The 16,844-nt window shown below is 43.6% G+C and overlaps 1 protein-coding gene across 5 annotated transcripts in view; it reads left to right on the forward strand.

Annotated features, from left to right (window-relative positions):
- The window catches only part of AAK1 (AP2 associated kinase 1), a 53,102-nt gene that overhangs the window by 18,573 nt on the left and 17,685 nt on the right, over positions 1-16,844 (forward strand). For 3 of the 5 annotated variants that reach the window (XM_015882872.2, XM_015882870.1, XM_015882869.2), the window contains 12 exons: positions 825-946; positions 1,991-2,072; positions 3,575-3,707; positions 4,432-4,535; positions 4,924-5,003; positions 6,161-6,315; positions 6,398-6,648; positions 7,425-7,646; positions 9,311-9,540; positions 9,956-10,113; positions 10,495-10,614; positions 11,569-11,664. In XM_015882872.2, the coding sequence (XP_015738358.1) occupies positions 825-946; positions 1,991-2,072; positions 3,575-3,707; positions 4,432-4,535; positions 4,924-5,003; positions 6,161-6,315; positions 6,398-6,648; positions 7,425-7,646; positions 9,311-9,540; positions 9,956-10,113; positions 10,495-10,614; positions 11,569-11,664 (1,753 nt within the window). The remainder of the gene's footprint in view (positions 1-824; positions 947-1,990; positions 2,073-3,574; positions 3,708-4,431; positions 4,536-4,923; positions 5,004-6,160; positions 6,316-6,397; positions 6,649-7,424; positions 7,647-9,310; positions 9,541-9,955; positions 10,114-10,494; positions 10,615-11,568; positions 11,665-16,844) is intronic. The other 2 variants (XM_015882868.1, XM_032448875.1) reach the window with 1 other exon arrangement.

A 16,844-nucleotide genomic window follows, 5' to 3' on the forward strand; every position in this document is an offset into this window, starting at 1 on the left:
TGCTTTTTGTAAACATTATCCTTGATAGGGAGGTCTATTTCCAAACTGTTTTTGTCTCTGACTACTTGTGGGCTGTGTTTTGTCTTTTTTTTGCTTGCTTGTTTTTGAAATCTACAAGCAGTGTGTTTTCTCAGGGCTGTATCTCAACACTTTGAAGGTAAATAAATGGAGAAACGTCTATTCCCTTGAGAGAACATGCTGTTAGTGCTACCATTCACATGAGGAACTGGAATGCATGGATGGATCCTCTGCCAAGGCAAAGCACTGAACACAGTTGTTCTATTCCTTGTGTCTGATTATTCCATTTATACAGCTTTCCTACGTGGTAGATTTTTATTAATGTATGTTTTAAGTTTGAATATTTAAGAGAGATGATTTTTTTTAGCTACCACAGGTGCCTGTTTTGGTGTACAGTTGTCTGATTCACACTCACAAGTACTTGAAAGCAGGGACTCATCTCCAGTTCAGATTACAGAGTAAGTCTGAGGGAACTTGAGCACTGAAGATGCTGAAATGTGGAGTTTTTGTTCTTAAGTACACAGCCTTAATAGAGGCAGAGTGACGTTCTTGCAAAGCAGGAAGGAAAGGGAAAGGTCATCAGGCAGTTCAAACAAGGCAGTTTTACAGCTGTGTTCCTATGATCTGACTTCCATTTTAGGAGGTGTGACAGTTTTGATGCATATTTTCTTTTGCTGTCACGTTACACACTTGTCTGAGATGTCTGGTACGTCTTCAGGCATTAAAACCCCAAGTCACCTAAAGAAAACAAGATCTTTTAACGTTTCTAATTGAATGAATCCTTTTTTTGGCTGCAACGTTCATAGGTTGAAAATATCCTGCTACACGATCGTGGCCACTATGTCCTCTGTGACTTTGGAAGTGCTACTAACAAATTCCAGAACCCTCAAACAGAAGGGGTCAACGCAGTGGAGGAGGAGATCAAGAAGTAAGTGTGCTTTTTCCTCTTGCCTCAGTCACAGTTTGTATTTGAAGGGTAACTTTCCTTGGACTGTGACTGGATTTTACTCATGCCTGCGGCAGCAGGTTGATGTTGCTACATAGAAGTACCTGCTAGAGGTAGATAAGGGCCTGGGGGAAGGTGAAACAATCAAAAACAGAGCTTGATGTAATTACTTTGGACCTGAAGGACTGAGTGTGCTAATGCAGAGAGGCTGCCTGCCTTGACGAGGCTGTGGCATGCTTTGTTATGGAATCACCCTGTTATACCTGCATGGACTTCCCAGACTTGCTTCACTGAAGTTCTCTGAGCTCACTCAGTCTTTCTTTGCAATCCCTTTGCAATGCTTTATTTGTACACTTATTAATGAGCCTACAAAAACCTTGCCCTTAGCAACCTTTTCTTGTGATCGAGCCAAATAGCGTGGAAGGTGATACAGCAAAAATTATAAATGCACTGATAGAAAACCTTAAGAATCTCAAACTGTGGCTCAATTTCCATCTATTTCATTTACATAATAAAATGAGGCCGATTCTAGTTTGAGTTGGAGCTGCAAAATAATCTTTCCTTTGTCTACAATGGCTCTGAGCAGGAATCCCAGCATGGAATGGAAGGCTGTTTATTAGGAGCCATGTATCCAGTTACAATCTTTGTAGGTTGGCCAAAGGCCCGGCGGTAAGGACATTGCAGAGGACACTTGACTTCTGACCTTATTGATATTCTGAATTCTTGAATATTTGTGTTCTAGCTCTTAAAAAACACTGTCCTGTTTTGTGAGTAAACTTTTTGTTGTAGAAAGAATCTTTGCTTTTGCTTTGGTTTCCCAGGATGGTTTGCAGTGTCAGTATTGTCATGTTAGAATCATGCAGCACACACTGTTGTTGATGATCTGTTGAGAAATACCAAGTTTTTCTTCAGTGTTTGCCCCAAAACAAATAGGAAAAGTATGAATTTTGAACTATTTTAAATGTGGCATACTGAAAGCTCATCTGATAACCACATTAAACTCACCAATAGATCTTTTTGCTGCAGGTACACTACGTTATCTTACAGAGCACCAGAAATGGTCAACCTGTATAGTGGCAAACTTATCACTACAAAAGCAGACATATGGGTATGTATAAAGCCCACTTAACATCACACAACCAGATTGCAGTTTGCTTTTGTTGTCCTAACAACAGGATAACTTTCTGGCTGGGGATAGCCTGATTTCCATAGGGTTGGATAGTTTCTGAGTAGAGTTCCTCTGCTTGATGTTTCTGAGTTACTGCTAACAGGCTGGCTTCTAGGTAAGACACGATTGGTGCTTTGCATGCTGCTTTTCATGTGGTTTTAATATAGAGATGTATGAAATTTCAGAATTGATCAGTGCAAACATGATTTTGTATCATAAAACAGAAGATTCATGGTGTTGTAACTTGTGCTTCTATTGAGGAAGGGTATGAAACCGATGTTACTAGGCAGAAGATGGGAAATGGAGGAAAAAAAGGCCTCCCCTCAGGAATAATAGTATGTTTCTGGGCAGTGTAATGCAGCCCAGAGTCATCAAACCTGGCCAAGGACCAGGCTTTTGTACTGCTGTTTCTAATGAGGAGTGAATCTTGCTATGTTTTCTATATTGAGAGAAAAATGCAGCTGTGGTGTAATCCCTTACTAGATAACCTAACAATGAAAGGATGGTAGGCTTCCTCTTAATTGGGACGAAGAGCCTTTGTTGATTGTGGTGAAGTGGCAATTCAGCAAATAGGATGTGTTAAAAATGCTAATTTGGGGTGTGTTTGTATGGTTTTTGAAGCCCTGAGCTAGGAAGCAGCAGTGTAAGGAGGGTGTTTATGGATCCTGGATAGTTATGTTTGCATATACAAGAGGGAAAATTGCTGGCGTGGCATCAGCTGGAAAGAGTCCTCTGTCTTATCTGTGAGCTCAGCCAAGGGTCAGGAACACAGCAGCTCCTATGGGGAACTGAGTTCAGCGGGAGGTTTGTAGTCCTAGGCCCCAGACCAGCGTTGGGTCTCTTGCCTTGCTGAGCCCCAGAGAGGGGAGGGCACAGCTGTAACAGCATGAAAAGACTGTCAGGGCCTCAGAGGCAGCTAGAGGAGAACCCTGGGTTTGTACCCTTTGTGATCATGTAGAGAGGTAGAGACAGAGGCTCAAGCTACTCTCTTCTTCTTGGCCTTGAAGGAGTTTTGTTCTGTTCATTTGCTGCATTCCCATACAAGAATACAGTGATGTGCAGAGTACAGCCTTAGCTTAAGGCCTCTTGCAGTGGTTTGCCCTGCTTGGCACCTTCCTTTCCCCAAAACTCATGAGGTTCTTTTCAATTGGAGTACAATTTAATTATCAAATCCTATAACAAAAGCCACAAGCTGATGGTGAGTTGTTCTGCATTAGGAAATGTGTTCCCCTGCTCCCTCTGGGATGGCAGCAGTGTTTCATAATTAAGGATGATGGATGCCATTTGGTTTCCCTATTAATTTTGCTTTGTATGTGGGGAGCAGGAAAAGTTTTTGTGCGTCTACATGCAGTAGCATACACCAATGTAAGGTCTATGTAGATTTGGGGATCTTGTTGCATCTTTCAGTTAATTAACTCACATGCTCTGCTTTTTGTCTTCAGGCCCTCGGCTGTTTGCTGTACAAGCTGTGTTATTTCACTTTGCCATTTGGGGAGAGTCAGGTGGCAATCTGTGATGGCAACTTCACCATTCCAGATAACTCTCGGCATTCACAGGACATGCACTGCCTCATCCGTGAGTTCCTGCAGCAGAACAGTTGGTGTTTCTTGCTGTAATAGGCTTGCTTTGCACACAGGAATGGATGTAATGATTTCCTCATAGCTTGGGACCAGCAGGGATTTGTTGAAAGGCAGGAAAAGAGAAAACCTTGGTTTAAGAGTCCTATGTTAACTTAGAAATAAGCCTATTTATGCAAAAACATGTTTCTCCAGTACCAAATCTCTTTGGATAAAGAACTGAGAAGAACCACGGTGACTTAGACCAGTGATAAGAATTTGTCTTATGTGAATTGGGAAACAGAACTGAAATGATTTATAAATAACCTACTGCCTAGAGTGAATGTGTAATTAAGGGTACAACGTGTTACTCTTGGCAGAGCTGGGGAAGCTCTCTCATGAGTACAGCATATTTTTTTTAAACTCTTTTTCTAGCCATGACCCTGAGTGACAGTTATTTTCTAAGCACCCTGGTATGTTCTTTGCTCATATAAAGGCAGTGGTCTGTGTGTCTTCCTGCCCCACACACTCACTAGGGCTGTGTCAACCTCTTTTCCTGTGGGCTCACTTGGAAATGCAGAAGTCAAACCCTACACCATTCCCTAAGCAGTTTGTATTTCCCCTTCTTTAGAGCCTGCAATAGCAGCCAGGAGATACTCATAGGAGTGTTTAAAAAATATATATATATTTCCTAGACCATCCTTGTATGAATTTGTTCCATTTTTCTGATGTATCTTTTAAAGGGTATATGCTTGAGCCAGACCCTGATAAGAGACCTGATATTTATCAGGTCTCCTACTTTGCATTCAAACTGGCAAAGAAGGAATGTCCAGTCCAGAATGTCCAGGTGAGTAGTGAAGGAGTGGTCTGATGTTGTGTGAGGAGTTGGGGGTGGCAGCTGCTAAATATTGAGGATGCTGCTGTGTTATATTGATTGCTTGGTACTGTCCTTCCCAGATTCTTTTTGAATACCCAACATTTGCAATCTGAACACAAAGCTTCATAGCACATGTAGAATATGCTTAGAAAGCTGAACCATATCTTTTTCCTCATGAAATGCTCACCCAAGCTCCTCTCATGCCATTAACAAGGAGGGGTTTGTCATTTGCCCATCATGAGGAATAATTGCTTTGGGGATTCTTCAACCTCCAAATTTCATCGCTGTGCTTTTGCAAATGATTTCTGACTGTTTTCCGCCCACAAAGTACTAAACTCAGTGTTTTTGGGATCTGCAGAACTCTCCTATCCCTGCTAAACTCCCAGACCCAGTCAAAGCAAGTGAAGCTGCAGCAAAGAAGAGTCAACCAAAGGCCAGGTAACCACACCTTCATTACAGTTAGCTCTCTTTGACTGTGTGTTATCTCTCTGCTTTCTGTTAGAAAAGATGCTTGGCATATTTAGCTGCTTCTTCTTGGGCTTACGTTTATATATTGAGACAAACACTGCAGTCCTGAGGCTTTGCTTCAATGACATAAATATCCATTGATCTGAAAGACAGAAGATGCAGATGCTGGAAATTTTTGTGTGAGAGGAGGGAGGGATTTGGGCAATACTCAGCATGACTCAACAGCTAGGCTTTGTCCTGAAGACATTGCTTGACAGCAGCAGTTGAGGTTCATGCACTTAAATGAATCTACTGCGTCATCTATTCTAAGGCAGTACCCAGAGTACTTGAGATAGCAGGGAGACTGCAGTGGGCCTGGAATTGGCCCAGAGTACAAGGCGGCTGAAAAATTGCATTAGGAACAATTGCTGTTTGAATTTGGTCCTCAGCAGATGGTAACCTTACCCAGTAATTACTGTGTGCAATTGCTGCAGTTTCTGCAAGAGCTGTGTAATTTCTTTGGCCAGCACAATCTCCATCTGAATAGCCTGATGTGTGGGGGAACTGCTGTATTGTTGTGGTGGTTCTCCTGCCACTGCTTGCTCCTGTTTATATTACTGTAATGAAGTATATATATTTTGACGGACAAAACTTCTGCCTTATTTTACTGCAATGTGAGCATTATAGCAGTGGGCACTCCAGAAACAACAGTTTTCTTCCTGTTCTGAAATAGGGCATCTCTATTCCTGCCTCAGTCCCAGGAGTCTGCTTTGTTTGTTTTTATAATGGAGCACAGCTACTCTCGCTTTAGGAGATGTCTCTGTAGAAGGACAGGATACTATCTGTCTGCTTGGCTCTGTTGCTGTGCCTCTATGGAGGATGAGTAATACTAAACAAGGATCAGGGGATGTCCAGTGACCTTATTCTGGGGTAGATATACTAAAGTTAAGGTAAAGACACCAATTCCTGTGTCTGGAAGCATGTAAAAGTTTCACCTCTACCTGCTTATCACCTTTAAAGCTAATTAATGATGAAAGAGTCTTCAAGTCTACGCTGTGTGCTGCTTGTAGCAGCTCTCAGGCTAACACAAACTACTCTTACTGCTTCTGCAGTTGATTCTTGTTTTTAATTGTTACCTTATTTTGTAGGTTGACAGATCCCATTCCTACAACAGAAACTTCCATAGCACCCCGCCAGAGACCTAAAGCAGGACAGACACAACCCAACCCTGGGATTTTACCAATTCAGCCAGCCCTGACGCCTAGAAAGAGACCCACAGCCCAAGCAGCAATTCAGCCTCAAGGTGAGACTCTTGGCTGTGCTATGCTCTATTGCTGGGCTTTGGTGCATGCTCATCACTTAACAGATCCATTTTCTTCTACCAGTTGCAGGGCCTGCTGCCCCTGCAAGTGTCCCCCAGCAAAAAGCAGCACCGCAACCAACTTCAGCGCAGCCACAAGCCAAGCAGGCGCCAGCACCCCAACAGGCATCGCAGGCACAGCCCCAGGTCCCTTCTGCTCAGCCACAAGCCACACCTCAGCACCAACAGCAGCTTTTCTTGAAGCAGCAGCTACTGCAACAGCAGCAGCAGCAGGCTGCGTATTACCAGCAGCAGCAGGTGATGCAAGCTCAGCAGGTGAGCAAATGTGGCAGCATTTGCTGTTTACCTCCTGTGCCAGATAGAAATGCATGTCATTTAGAGGAAGCTCTCCGTTTTCCTTTTCTAAAGGATAGGTACAGTTTTTATGCATTTTCCAATGTGTTTCCACTTGTCTACCAATACTATTTTGTAACACGAGACTTTCATTTTTAACTGTCAGAATGGAAGGCCTTGAGACATTTTTGTCATGAATAAACATAAAAGAAATGGTGTTGGTTAAAGTTTTATAGCTCGAAGTGTTTCAAAGACTTGAGGTCAGTGCTTAACTGATAAGCAGGGGGATACAATTTCTCTTCTGCTCTTTGTGATGCAAGAAAGCTGGCATGCCTTTTTTAGCAGTCAGATCTGTTTGTGTTGTAGACTGTCACAATAGAGAGTCCTGTGAAAAGCTTGTGTGTTAGATAGGATTTGTCTAGATAAGATGTGCTTAACTGAAGTGTTGATAGCAGCACAGATAACTGCAGAAGCGTGTTTAACAGTGGAAGAAGCAGAAGGATTATGAAGCTTTCTGTCCTGGGGGAAGGTTTAGAATAAATAAAGATGGGAAAATAAGTTTGGGGCTGCAGAGAGTCTGCTACAGGCAGGTGTAACCCAGAAAGGATCTAACATTGGACCAGAATGCCACTTCATGCAGGTGGTGTCCAAGCCATCCCAACCTGTTGCTGCTTTGCCTCTTGGCAGTGGCTGTGACCAGTCTTATATCTGGTCCCTGAGTTCTGCAGCAGGTGTCTCAACTACTGCTTGTTTCCCAGTTCCCAGTGATGCAGCAGGGAGCACCAGCGCAGCAGCAGCTCATGCAAAACTATTACCAGCAGCAGCAGCAACAGCAGCAGCAGCAGCAGATGATGGCCCAGCAGGCAGCAATGCAGCAGAAGACAGCAGCAGCAGTTCAGCAAAAGCAACAGGCTCCAGCAGCACCACAGCCCCAGGCCCAGCAAAGTGCAGCCCAGCCAACACCACAGCAGGAACAAGCGGTAAGAGCCTGGCAGAGTGGATGTAAGTAGCTGTTTCTCCCTGTCCCTCCTCTGTCATGTGATAAACTGTCTGAAATATTTATACTTCATCAGAATGAGCACTTGGAACTAAACTATAGTGCTGCTGATTTGTAACTGCTTCAATATTGAGGGCTGATGCAGAGGAATGTGCGAGTAGCCTTTCTGGTTGTTTCTGGAGTTGGGTAACTTTGGGATACTGAATGCTTTGGAAAGGAAACTTTTTAAGGCATCGTGTTTTTAAAAATAAATACCTCATCCACTTTTCTCATCATCTGACTGCATCCAAAATAAATGCTCTTTACTTAATGGAAAATGTGGCTGTTAGCTGGCTACTTTCCTGCTGCAGTCCGCAGTGTTAAAGGCAGGGGAGCTGTGCCAGAGGGCAGGTGCTGTGCTGCCGGAGTATCTCTGCAGTGCATATGGCAAGAAGCTGTGCCTTTTGCTCTCATTCCTGCACGGTCACATCCACTGTTTGTTTTGGGGAGTGCAAAGGGATGCCCCCAAACTCTGTATGTTGGAGCAAAAGCAAGTGCAGGCACCAGGCTAAAGGAAACCATCTGTTACTTTGCTATACTTGGTTGCACGTGTGCACAGCAAACAGTATTTGATAATAAACCTCTTCAGCTATGCAATGTCTTAGCCCAAATTAAGGGTCAATTTTTGCTTGCTGGCGGGGCCTAAGTAATCTCTTAGGCACGGTTCTTTTAAAGTAACATCAAGAGTTAATTTGACTAACAAAACACATAGTACTGAAGTGCATCCCTGAAGAGCTTTGCTGTGATTCACTAGCACAAAAATATTCTTAATACTATTGAATCAGCTGGACTGAAAATTAGCATCATCCCCCTGCCCATGCAAGACTCATCAGAATGGATGCATCTGGAGTCTTTTCAGCTCCTGTAGCAGTAAGGAGAAGAAAGACAGTGATTGGCTCACTTTAAAAATGAATACTAAGACATCTTCTCTGAAGAGCAGGTTCTCTGAGCAGAAGATACTGAGCCAGGACCTGTCAAAAACCTTTTCAATTTGCAGAACTTCAGCTTATTAAACTTCGCGTTCATTTCTGTGGAGATTTTGGCACTGCCTGTTTATTTCTTAGCACCAAATGTACCACTCTGCAGTGACCTATATAGCAAGACTTAAGGTGGGTGCATCAGCAGCATTCAGGTCAGCTTGCTTCTCAGCCATGCTGACTTAATCTGCCTGAAATTGCCAGATGAAAAGCAAGGCAGCTAACCACTTGTTTTCTTTGCACCACTGTAGTTAAGCACAACGCTGGGAATGTAACTCTTCCCTCATTGCCCTCTTAGATCTTTCCATGTCTTTCATCTGTTTTGCGTGATTGTAAATGTCCTGATGCTGACTGGGGAACAGAGAGCTCTAGTGCCCAGGAGGTGGAGATGACATGCACAGCTTTTTGCTCTTTGCATCCTGGTTTCTCCTCTTTAAAACCAGCCAGCAGCTGTGCCGTGCTGTTACTGAAACTAAAGCTAAGGAAGCTTGCATGAGGTTTCTGCGGAAGTCCTCTGCTCCTTTAGAAATTTGAACTTAACCACACATGATCTGTTCTTCACCTGTCTCTCATCCATGATTAGGAGATCAGATCAGAAATGGGAACATAATCATTTTACTATCTCTCCTAGATGCAGGCACAAATAAGGCAACAGCAAAAACCTCAAACCACACCACCTACAGCGGTTCAGGGGCAGAAGCTGGGTTCTCTCACCCCTCCGTCCTCCCCCAAGACACAGCGTGCAGGACACAGGAGGATTCTGAGTGATGTGACCCACAGTGCTGTTTTTGGGGTTCCAGCCAGCAAATCTACCCAGCTCCTGCAAGCAGCTGCTGCTGAAGCCAGTCTCAACAAGTCCAAGTAGGTGTCTGCTTGCTTGATATCAAAGGGTGCGGAAGGCGTGGAGTGTAGATGAGGCTCCTCAGGGTCTTCCTGGGCTCAGCTTTGAGGTGAAGATAGACTGGTATAAAGTAATCACTGCGTCCCCAACACCACAGTGTAGGGCTTGGCAGAAAGTCACTGAAAATCTTCCCAAGGGCAGAAGTTCTTTTGACTGTATCCTCACTCCCAAAAGGCTGAGCAAATTGGGCCTTCAAATAGATGACTAAATCCAGTCAGCTGCTCTGGTGTATGCTTCATGCCTGCTGAATAACAGCATGTCTTCTGCAGGAGCAGCTGCTAATGACTTGTATAGTTTTAGCTCTTGATGGTGCTGGCCAGAGAATTTCAGGTGGATTGTTAATGACTGTTGTTTGCTTGGAATGATCATATTTAGATCAGCTTCCACTACGCCCTCGGGTTCCCCAAGGACCTCACAGCAGAATGTCTACAATCCTCCCGATGTCTCCACGTGGAATCCATTTGATGATGATAACTTCTCCAAACTCACAGCTGAGGAGCTGCTGAACAAGGACTTTGCAAAGCTGGGTGATGGTAGGTTCATGGAGGTACTTTAGTACCAGCCTGATCTTGAAATGAAAAGTGGCATGGAGTGATGCTTTGTCAGATGCTGCTGGAGTATTTCCATGTAATCGTGACCTGAGGTGCTTTAAGAACTTAATTCTTCCAGTCTCCCTTCTTAGTCCTGGTTATTTTTGCTGAGTGCAGTTCTCCCAGGGGTAGGTACTAACTGCTCTAAGTATGGCCCTGGTCATTTGACTGTAGAAGCTACACTATAAACTCAACTTCATCAGCAAGTTGTGGTTTGCAGGAAAGTCTTTAAGTTGCTCGCTGAAGTAGTATCCTAGAAATATAGATGAGTAAACTACCTTCAGAATGGAAGTTTTTCCCCTAAATCTGTGTCTGCTATTTCAGGGAAAGCTCCAGAAAAGATGGGCAGTTCCACAGAGAACTTGATTCCAGGTTTCCAACCAGCTTCATCTGCAGCCCAGGCTGATGCGTTTGGTGGCTCATCTTCCTTCACTGCTGGATCGGGTGAGTCCAGATATGTCCTGCACGGTGCTGTGAGAAAGCAGCAGCTCTTTGTTCTAGCTTCTTTAAAAGGAAGGTAAAACATATCAATTACAACATCTGTAGGCAGAGGTGAAGCTTTTCATGAGGTAAGAAACTTAGACAACCTGTGAAGTTCACAAGGAAGCTGCTTATATGTTGAGACTCCACAGCTGTCGACCTGGGAAGAGAATGAAGAATCCTTGAAGGATTCTTTAAGGGGAGGGAACAGACAAATGGAAATAAGAGTACATGGATTTATGATGAGAGGTTTAGCAGAGCTTATTACAGCTTGGTAGTGTGGACTCTTAGGTAAGGAGTTGAAATCCACGACACAAGAGTGCATTACATGTTTGTGTGTTATGTGAACAATTGATTTCATTAGACTTTGTTGTGTGACTTTGAGCAGCAGCAGCTCTGGATTCAACTGTGAAGTGTTTTCTGCAAAGCCTGAGAAGTATCTGCATGTTCTGGGCTTTTTGGACCCTGAAACGTGTCCATTTCTTTAAGTAGTTGTCTTTAAAGTTTGGAAGTTCTCTGAGCACGGTCACTGCTTCTAGCCTTTGTCATTGTTTTTCCTCTTAAACATAAGCCTGCTGCAGAGTCTCTTCTTACAGACAGAGAGGCCTGCCATGAGGGCTGTCCTGCTGTGTGTCCTTTGTCAAGGCATTTCTCCTTCTTTGCTGCTGTAAAGTGAGATAACAGTACTTCCCTTTCCAGCAATATTTTGAGACCTCTGGATTGAGCTGTTTGGAAATCTCTGTGGTAATATCTTTTTTGTACTTTAGCAACATAAACTTGTTCTTAGTGTGCATGTGCGTACTGCCAGGCCATTGCTTGGACGCTGTAACGTAGAGCTGCGTCGTAGGACTGAACATTGCTTGATGTTTTCCACTTTTCTCTCTGTCTCACTCTGCCTTTTCTGTTCGTGGCTAACAGCTGAAAAAATGAAAGACATTCTGAGTCTGGATGCTAGCCCTCCTCTTCTGACTGTGCCTGATCCTTTCATTCCTCTCCCATTATCCGACACGCCAGGTAACCAGAACTGGGTTTATGAAGGGGGGGGATGGGAGTACTGTCATTAGTTTTGTAATCTTAACCTTAGAGCTCTATGTCCAGGCACGCCTGCAATCCTGGCCCTTTGTTTGTAGTGCTGAGCACCAACAAGTTCAGCTGAACTCTGTGGTAGTAGTGATGCATGGCAGGGTTTTTCTAATGTCAGTAACATTGGTGTCTTTTAAAGGTTCAGTATTCAAAGCCAAAAATGAAGAAATCATCGGGTAATTGCCTGTGCTTACTGAAGGTGTTTTCAAATTGGCTTCTAACATGGAAAATTTCAGTTTTCATCATTCTTAATAATTATTTTATGTAAGAATTGGTGTTTCTTTGCCTTCCAGAGCCTTACTGCAGTTGCTTGCTTCATGTGAAGCACAAGTTAACATGTAACCTTTTCAGATTTGGCAAAATTTTCTAGCACAGTTGGTAGCTATTTCCATTTGCTTTGCAGTACTACATGGAAGTCTTTGCTGTGTGCGTATTTCTGACTGCAGCAGCCAACACTTTTTAGCACGAAATTATGTAAGAGCTTAATTGCAAATCAGTGGGGTTTGGAATATGACATTGTTCTTATCGTGGAGTTTCTCTAAGCCCTTTGGTGAATGTATGTGACAGGTCCTTCATGTCAGAGAATGAGCTCTCACCCTTGTCCTCAGCTTGAGCACCACATGGAGTTTGACAGATGAGAACCAGTGTATTTGTAAATATATCATTTTCCCCTATATGAGCATTCATTAGGATCTGTGCAGATTCTACGCTCAATAAATATTTATTTTTTCCCCCCAAAGCTGATGGAAATGCTGCTTTTCCTAATGTGGAGCCTATCAGCCTAGGCTGCTATTTGCTTCACTGCCTGCTTGCTCAACAGCTACATACCAAGCTGGTTGCTTTCCTTTATTGCCAGTTGCATCTTGATAGAGCACAGCCGTACAAAGCAGCAGGCAGAGCCTTATCTGCAAGAGCTCTGCAATTATTTGTAGTGTGCAGAAACCACTGCAAAGAAAATTGCCTTTCACCCCTGCCCTTGGGTGCAGATAACGGGAGCAGTTTTGTCTGCAGTTTGTGGTACCAGGTTGCTCATCCCATAAATCTGCCCCAGACTGGCTGCATATCTTTACAGGCAGGTGCTAAACCTTCTTTGCTTGTGTTTTGTCATTCTGCTTCCGAGGGTGCAAAGTATGGAGCAGGGGTCTGGTTTTGTTGCTCCCTGCACGTTGCTGCAAGAATATGTAAAAATCAGATGTCCTCGTGTTTTTGAACATAAAATTTGATGAGGCTGCGAGCTTCTGAATGATCTCGAGAACCAGAATTGTGGATTTACCCTTAGCCTTTCAAAACTGATAGGTGTTATCTGTGCTTTGTGGATTTAGCAGAAAGGATTAAAAATGAATAGAAGTCCTGGTTTTAGACTCTAGTTTTCAATCTGTGACCTTTATTGTCCTGTGCCTGCGTTACCTTGTGCTGTATAGTCCCACAGCAAGGGGAGAGGAACTGGGGTGTGAGGGAGGTGTGTTGAGCACTTTAATAGCTTTCCTCTAGGTTTGCCCTTTGGATTGCAGAGCTGGGGCTGACCTGTGTCTCTGAGTAATGTCAGCATCTCCAACTGCAGGTTACTAAGCTGCCTTCATTCATTTTGTGGAGAAGCAGCTGAATTGTGTTTAAACGCTTGCTAAATATTTGTTTGAGAGAAAACAAATTGCTTTGAAGACGTTTTACATGTTTGTTTATTTCTTTAAGGCTGAGCATGGATGGCCTTTCCGGCAGTAAAAGTGTGAGCCTGTCCCCCTTGGTTACCAGAGCAGTGTTATTCAGCAAGGCTTTCATCACAAGCATAAGTGAGGCTTTGATTTGTTATTTCCTCTGTTTGCCTTACAGAGCCTCTTAGGTCAGCTCTGTGCTCTTAGCCCACACCAGCTGAGGTCTGGCTGAGAGCTCAGCTCCTCTTTTCTGCTCTAGCCACACAAGCACGGTCCTTTTGCATTTGAGTGTGCAGGTGGCATTGCTTGGATGTAGGCTGGTGCTTCCTCACCTTTCATCAGCATGCTCAGAGGGAAAGCTAAGCCTCTGTATAACAGAGTCCTGAAGCAGTGGTGCTTAAATAGCCATAGGATCCATCCCCAGGCAGCCTAAATTAATTTAAATCTCAGAAGTAGGAGCACTGGGCAGTAATCAGATGAAACTAGAAGGGTCATCAGTGTATTCCTCCTTCTCCATTGTGTAATGGCTGCAGTTCCTAATGGAACTGTGACCAGTAGGAGGAACTGGCAAGAGGGTTGTAAGAAAATGGAAAAACATCTGTTAAAGCGAGGGGAAAAATGAAATATTCACGCTGAAAACACTTTCCTGTGTGCATGTATAGGGAAGTGAGCCAAGTTGTTAACAAGCTTATTGCAGGCTTCACTTGGTGATCAGTCACTAAGGAGTATTTGATTGGAAGGGTAATTTTTCTGCTACATGTGTCTACTTAACGTCCATCAGTGTGTGTTTAGCTAAAGGAGCACGAAAGGCAGAGTTTTGTGCCAGGTATTCTGGAAGCCTGAAATGGAAGAGTTGGGAAGCTTCTAGATTGTTCTAGAAGTGGATAGTCCCAAGTCCAGATTTTCATACCTTTAATATGCTAATATATCCAGTGAAATGCCCTTGGATGTGTTGTCAGAAATATCCCCTTCCAATGATTTGAGGGTTTTGGGAAGGATTTTTGGGGTGTGTGTGTTCCTCTGTGGTCCCAGCTGAGGGTTCCCTGGTACCCTGTGCTGCAGCCCCAGCTGATTCTCTTTGCAGAAGCAGAGCTGGGGAGGTGGGTGTGGGTCCTTGGCAGGGTGAGCAAGGAGCAGCTGCTGAGCAGCAGCACTGAGGGTGAGAGCTAAGAAAGAGCCCTGGATGGAGCACAAACCCACCCACGCTGCTGGCTGCACCACGCTGCTTCATGCATTACAAGGCAGTGGGGTTTCTGAGGCCTCATCTACCAAAAACACTGTCTTTGCACATGAAGTTTTTTTGTATCCCACCCCTTTCTTTTTCAAACAGGCCGTTCTTTGCATATTTACACAACCATTTACATATACATAATAGCAAGTGATCTGCTTGAAATACACATATATTTATCTCTTCTCTTTCTGTTTGTACTATACATTAAACAATTCAGTGTGGCAGGAACTCTATTAGGAAAACTATCCCAGTGCCTTCTCTTGATTAGCCAGAGTCCTGTCTGGCTGTATGGTGTGTGAGGCTTCCCTTATCACTTGATTAATCACTGGGCACAAATCTTCCTGAGCAACTAATCCATACTTTCCTTAGCAGTTTGTCCTCCCACTCACAGCACATTGACTTGGTGGGGTTTTTACACCCTTGTCTTTTCTTTCTCAGTTGACGTCCGAAGAAAAGAACTCTGCTGTGTGCTCTATTGAATTGTCTTTCTTTTTGCTATTCCTCTGCAGTACAAGAGTGAGTAAAGCCCGTCCTGTGTGCGATGCCTGGCTGGGGGGCACCTTGGCTTTGAGATGTTGCATCTTGATTGCTTGGTGCTTTACCAAAGCGTGGCAGGCTTTGGCCCTCTGTTGCCATTTTAACTTGCAAGCCTCTCAGGAGGCTTTGTCTTTAATAGCCTGCTCTAACTGAAACCTCATTCCCCTCCCTTATCTTTTGATTACCTTTTACATCACTCTTCTTAATCTACAAGTCCTCACTGCGTATACTTTGTTGCTAACAGGTGTATTGCAGTTGTAGGCTCTACTTTTGCTTTGCTTTTTCTGCAGTGTGTTTTGTTTATTTTGACTATAATAGGAAAAAAGAGGCCCTCTAATAGAAAACCCCAAATTTAACAGCATGGTGATTGGTGCACAATGTGCTTTGTCATGTTACACATAAAATTAATTGCAATGGATCCTGAAACTGCAGCATGGAAGAGATTCATCCTGAGAGTCACGAGAAACTGGCGCCTCTTGTTCTTACTCTAATGGAAGATCCTTGTTAAGGGGATGTCAGTTAGGAGAAGATCTAAAGAAGCCTGCACCCAAGTCTGTAGCATTCATCCTTCCTATGAAATATGTGCAGTTTTACTGGTGGAATCTGTTCTGCTTTTGATAGTAGGTTTGGGTTTGCATGACTTGGAGCTGATGTGCTTGTATGGGAGATGGCTAATCCCCATTTTTTTCCTTCTTGCACAGCTGTATTTCATACACATCCATATTAGTTCTGGCTTTTCTCCTTCTCAACCATGACTTCACTTGGAGGTGAAGCAGCTTTTCTCTTTGAAATGAAAAATTAAACCTGTGCTGGATAATTCCTTTGGTTGCAGGAAACTAAATGCTGTTCCATGTCACGCAAGAGCCTAGTTCTTCTCTTGAGAGCTTCATGTAGTTAAACAGCATCTGTCTAACATTCATGCAGAGGGAAGCAGCCTGTTATGCAGAGCACACCCTCCTCGAGTTCTTGCTGTCATCATTGGGGCTGTGGTGGAACAGGGGTTTAAGAAATGCATTTGTTTGTCACTGCAAATGCACGTAGTGTTCTTGGGCTTGGGGATGTCTGCTGTGCATTCTGAGAACTGTTACTATGTTTGTGCTTTGAAAGAAGCATGTTGTGCTGAACAAACCAGACTTTAAAAGACAGGAGGTATTCCTGCTAGTTAATGTGGAGCTGTAGATTTTTCTGGGCCATCCCTATTTGTTCTTGTTAAACATCATTTTCCCCACCACTCAGTGACTTTTCTATTCTTTGGCTTTGGTACAAGTTGCTAGATAGTATGAAACTGGGAAAATGAACTGCTAAACCTTCACATAGAGAGAGAACCTGATTTTTATTGTTACTTTTGGTATCTCCCTTCCCACTATCCTGATGCCTTTTTGTTTTTGTGAGCTTCTCAGCCTCACTCGAGGGATAAAATTCCTTTTAATCACACACTAAGAGCTGTGGTGAATGTCTGTATCATCACCAACAGATTAGAACCAACAGCAGAGGAAACAAGCAACAAAGTAAGATAAAGAGCTGTTGTCATCCTAAAGCTTTACTTAAGGTCAGCTGAGCCCAGGGGATGGGTGGGAGTAGAATAAAAGGTTTATTCTTGTAAGTTCTATGTATTTAAAAGGTAAAGCTTCCTAGTACCTGCCCAAGAGAGAGTTTCAGTGTGGTAAGTGGAAAGTATGCAGTATTGGGAAAGG

This window comes from Coturnix japonica, chromosome 22 (genome assembly GCF_001577835.2).
Source record: "Coturnix japonica isolate 7356 chromosome 22, Coturnix japonica 2.1, whole genome shotgun sequence".
Classification (NCBI taxonomy): Eukaryota; Metazoa; Chordata; class Aves; order Galliformes; family Phasianidae; genus Coturnix; species Coturnix japonica.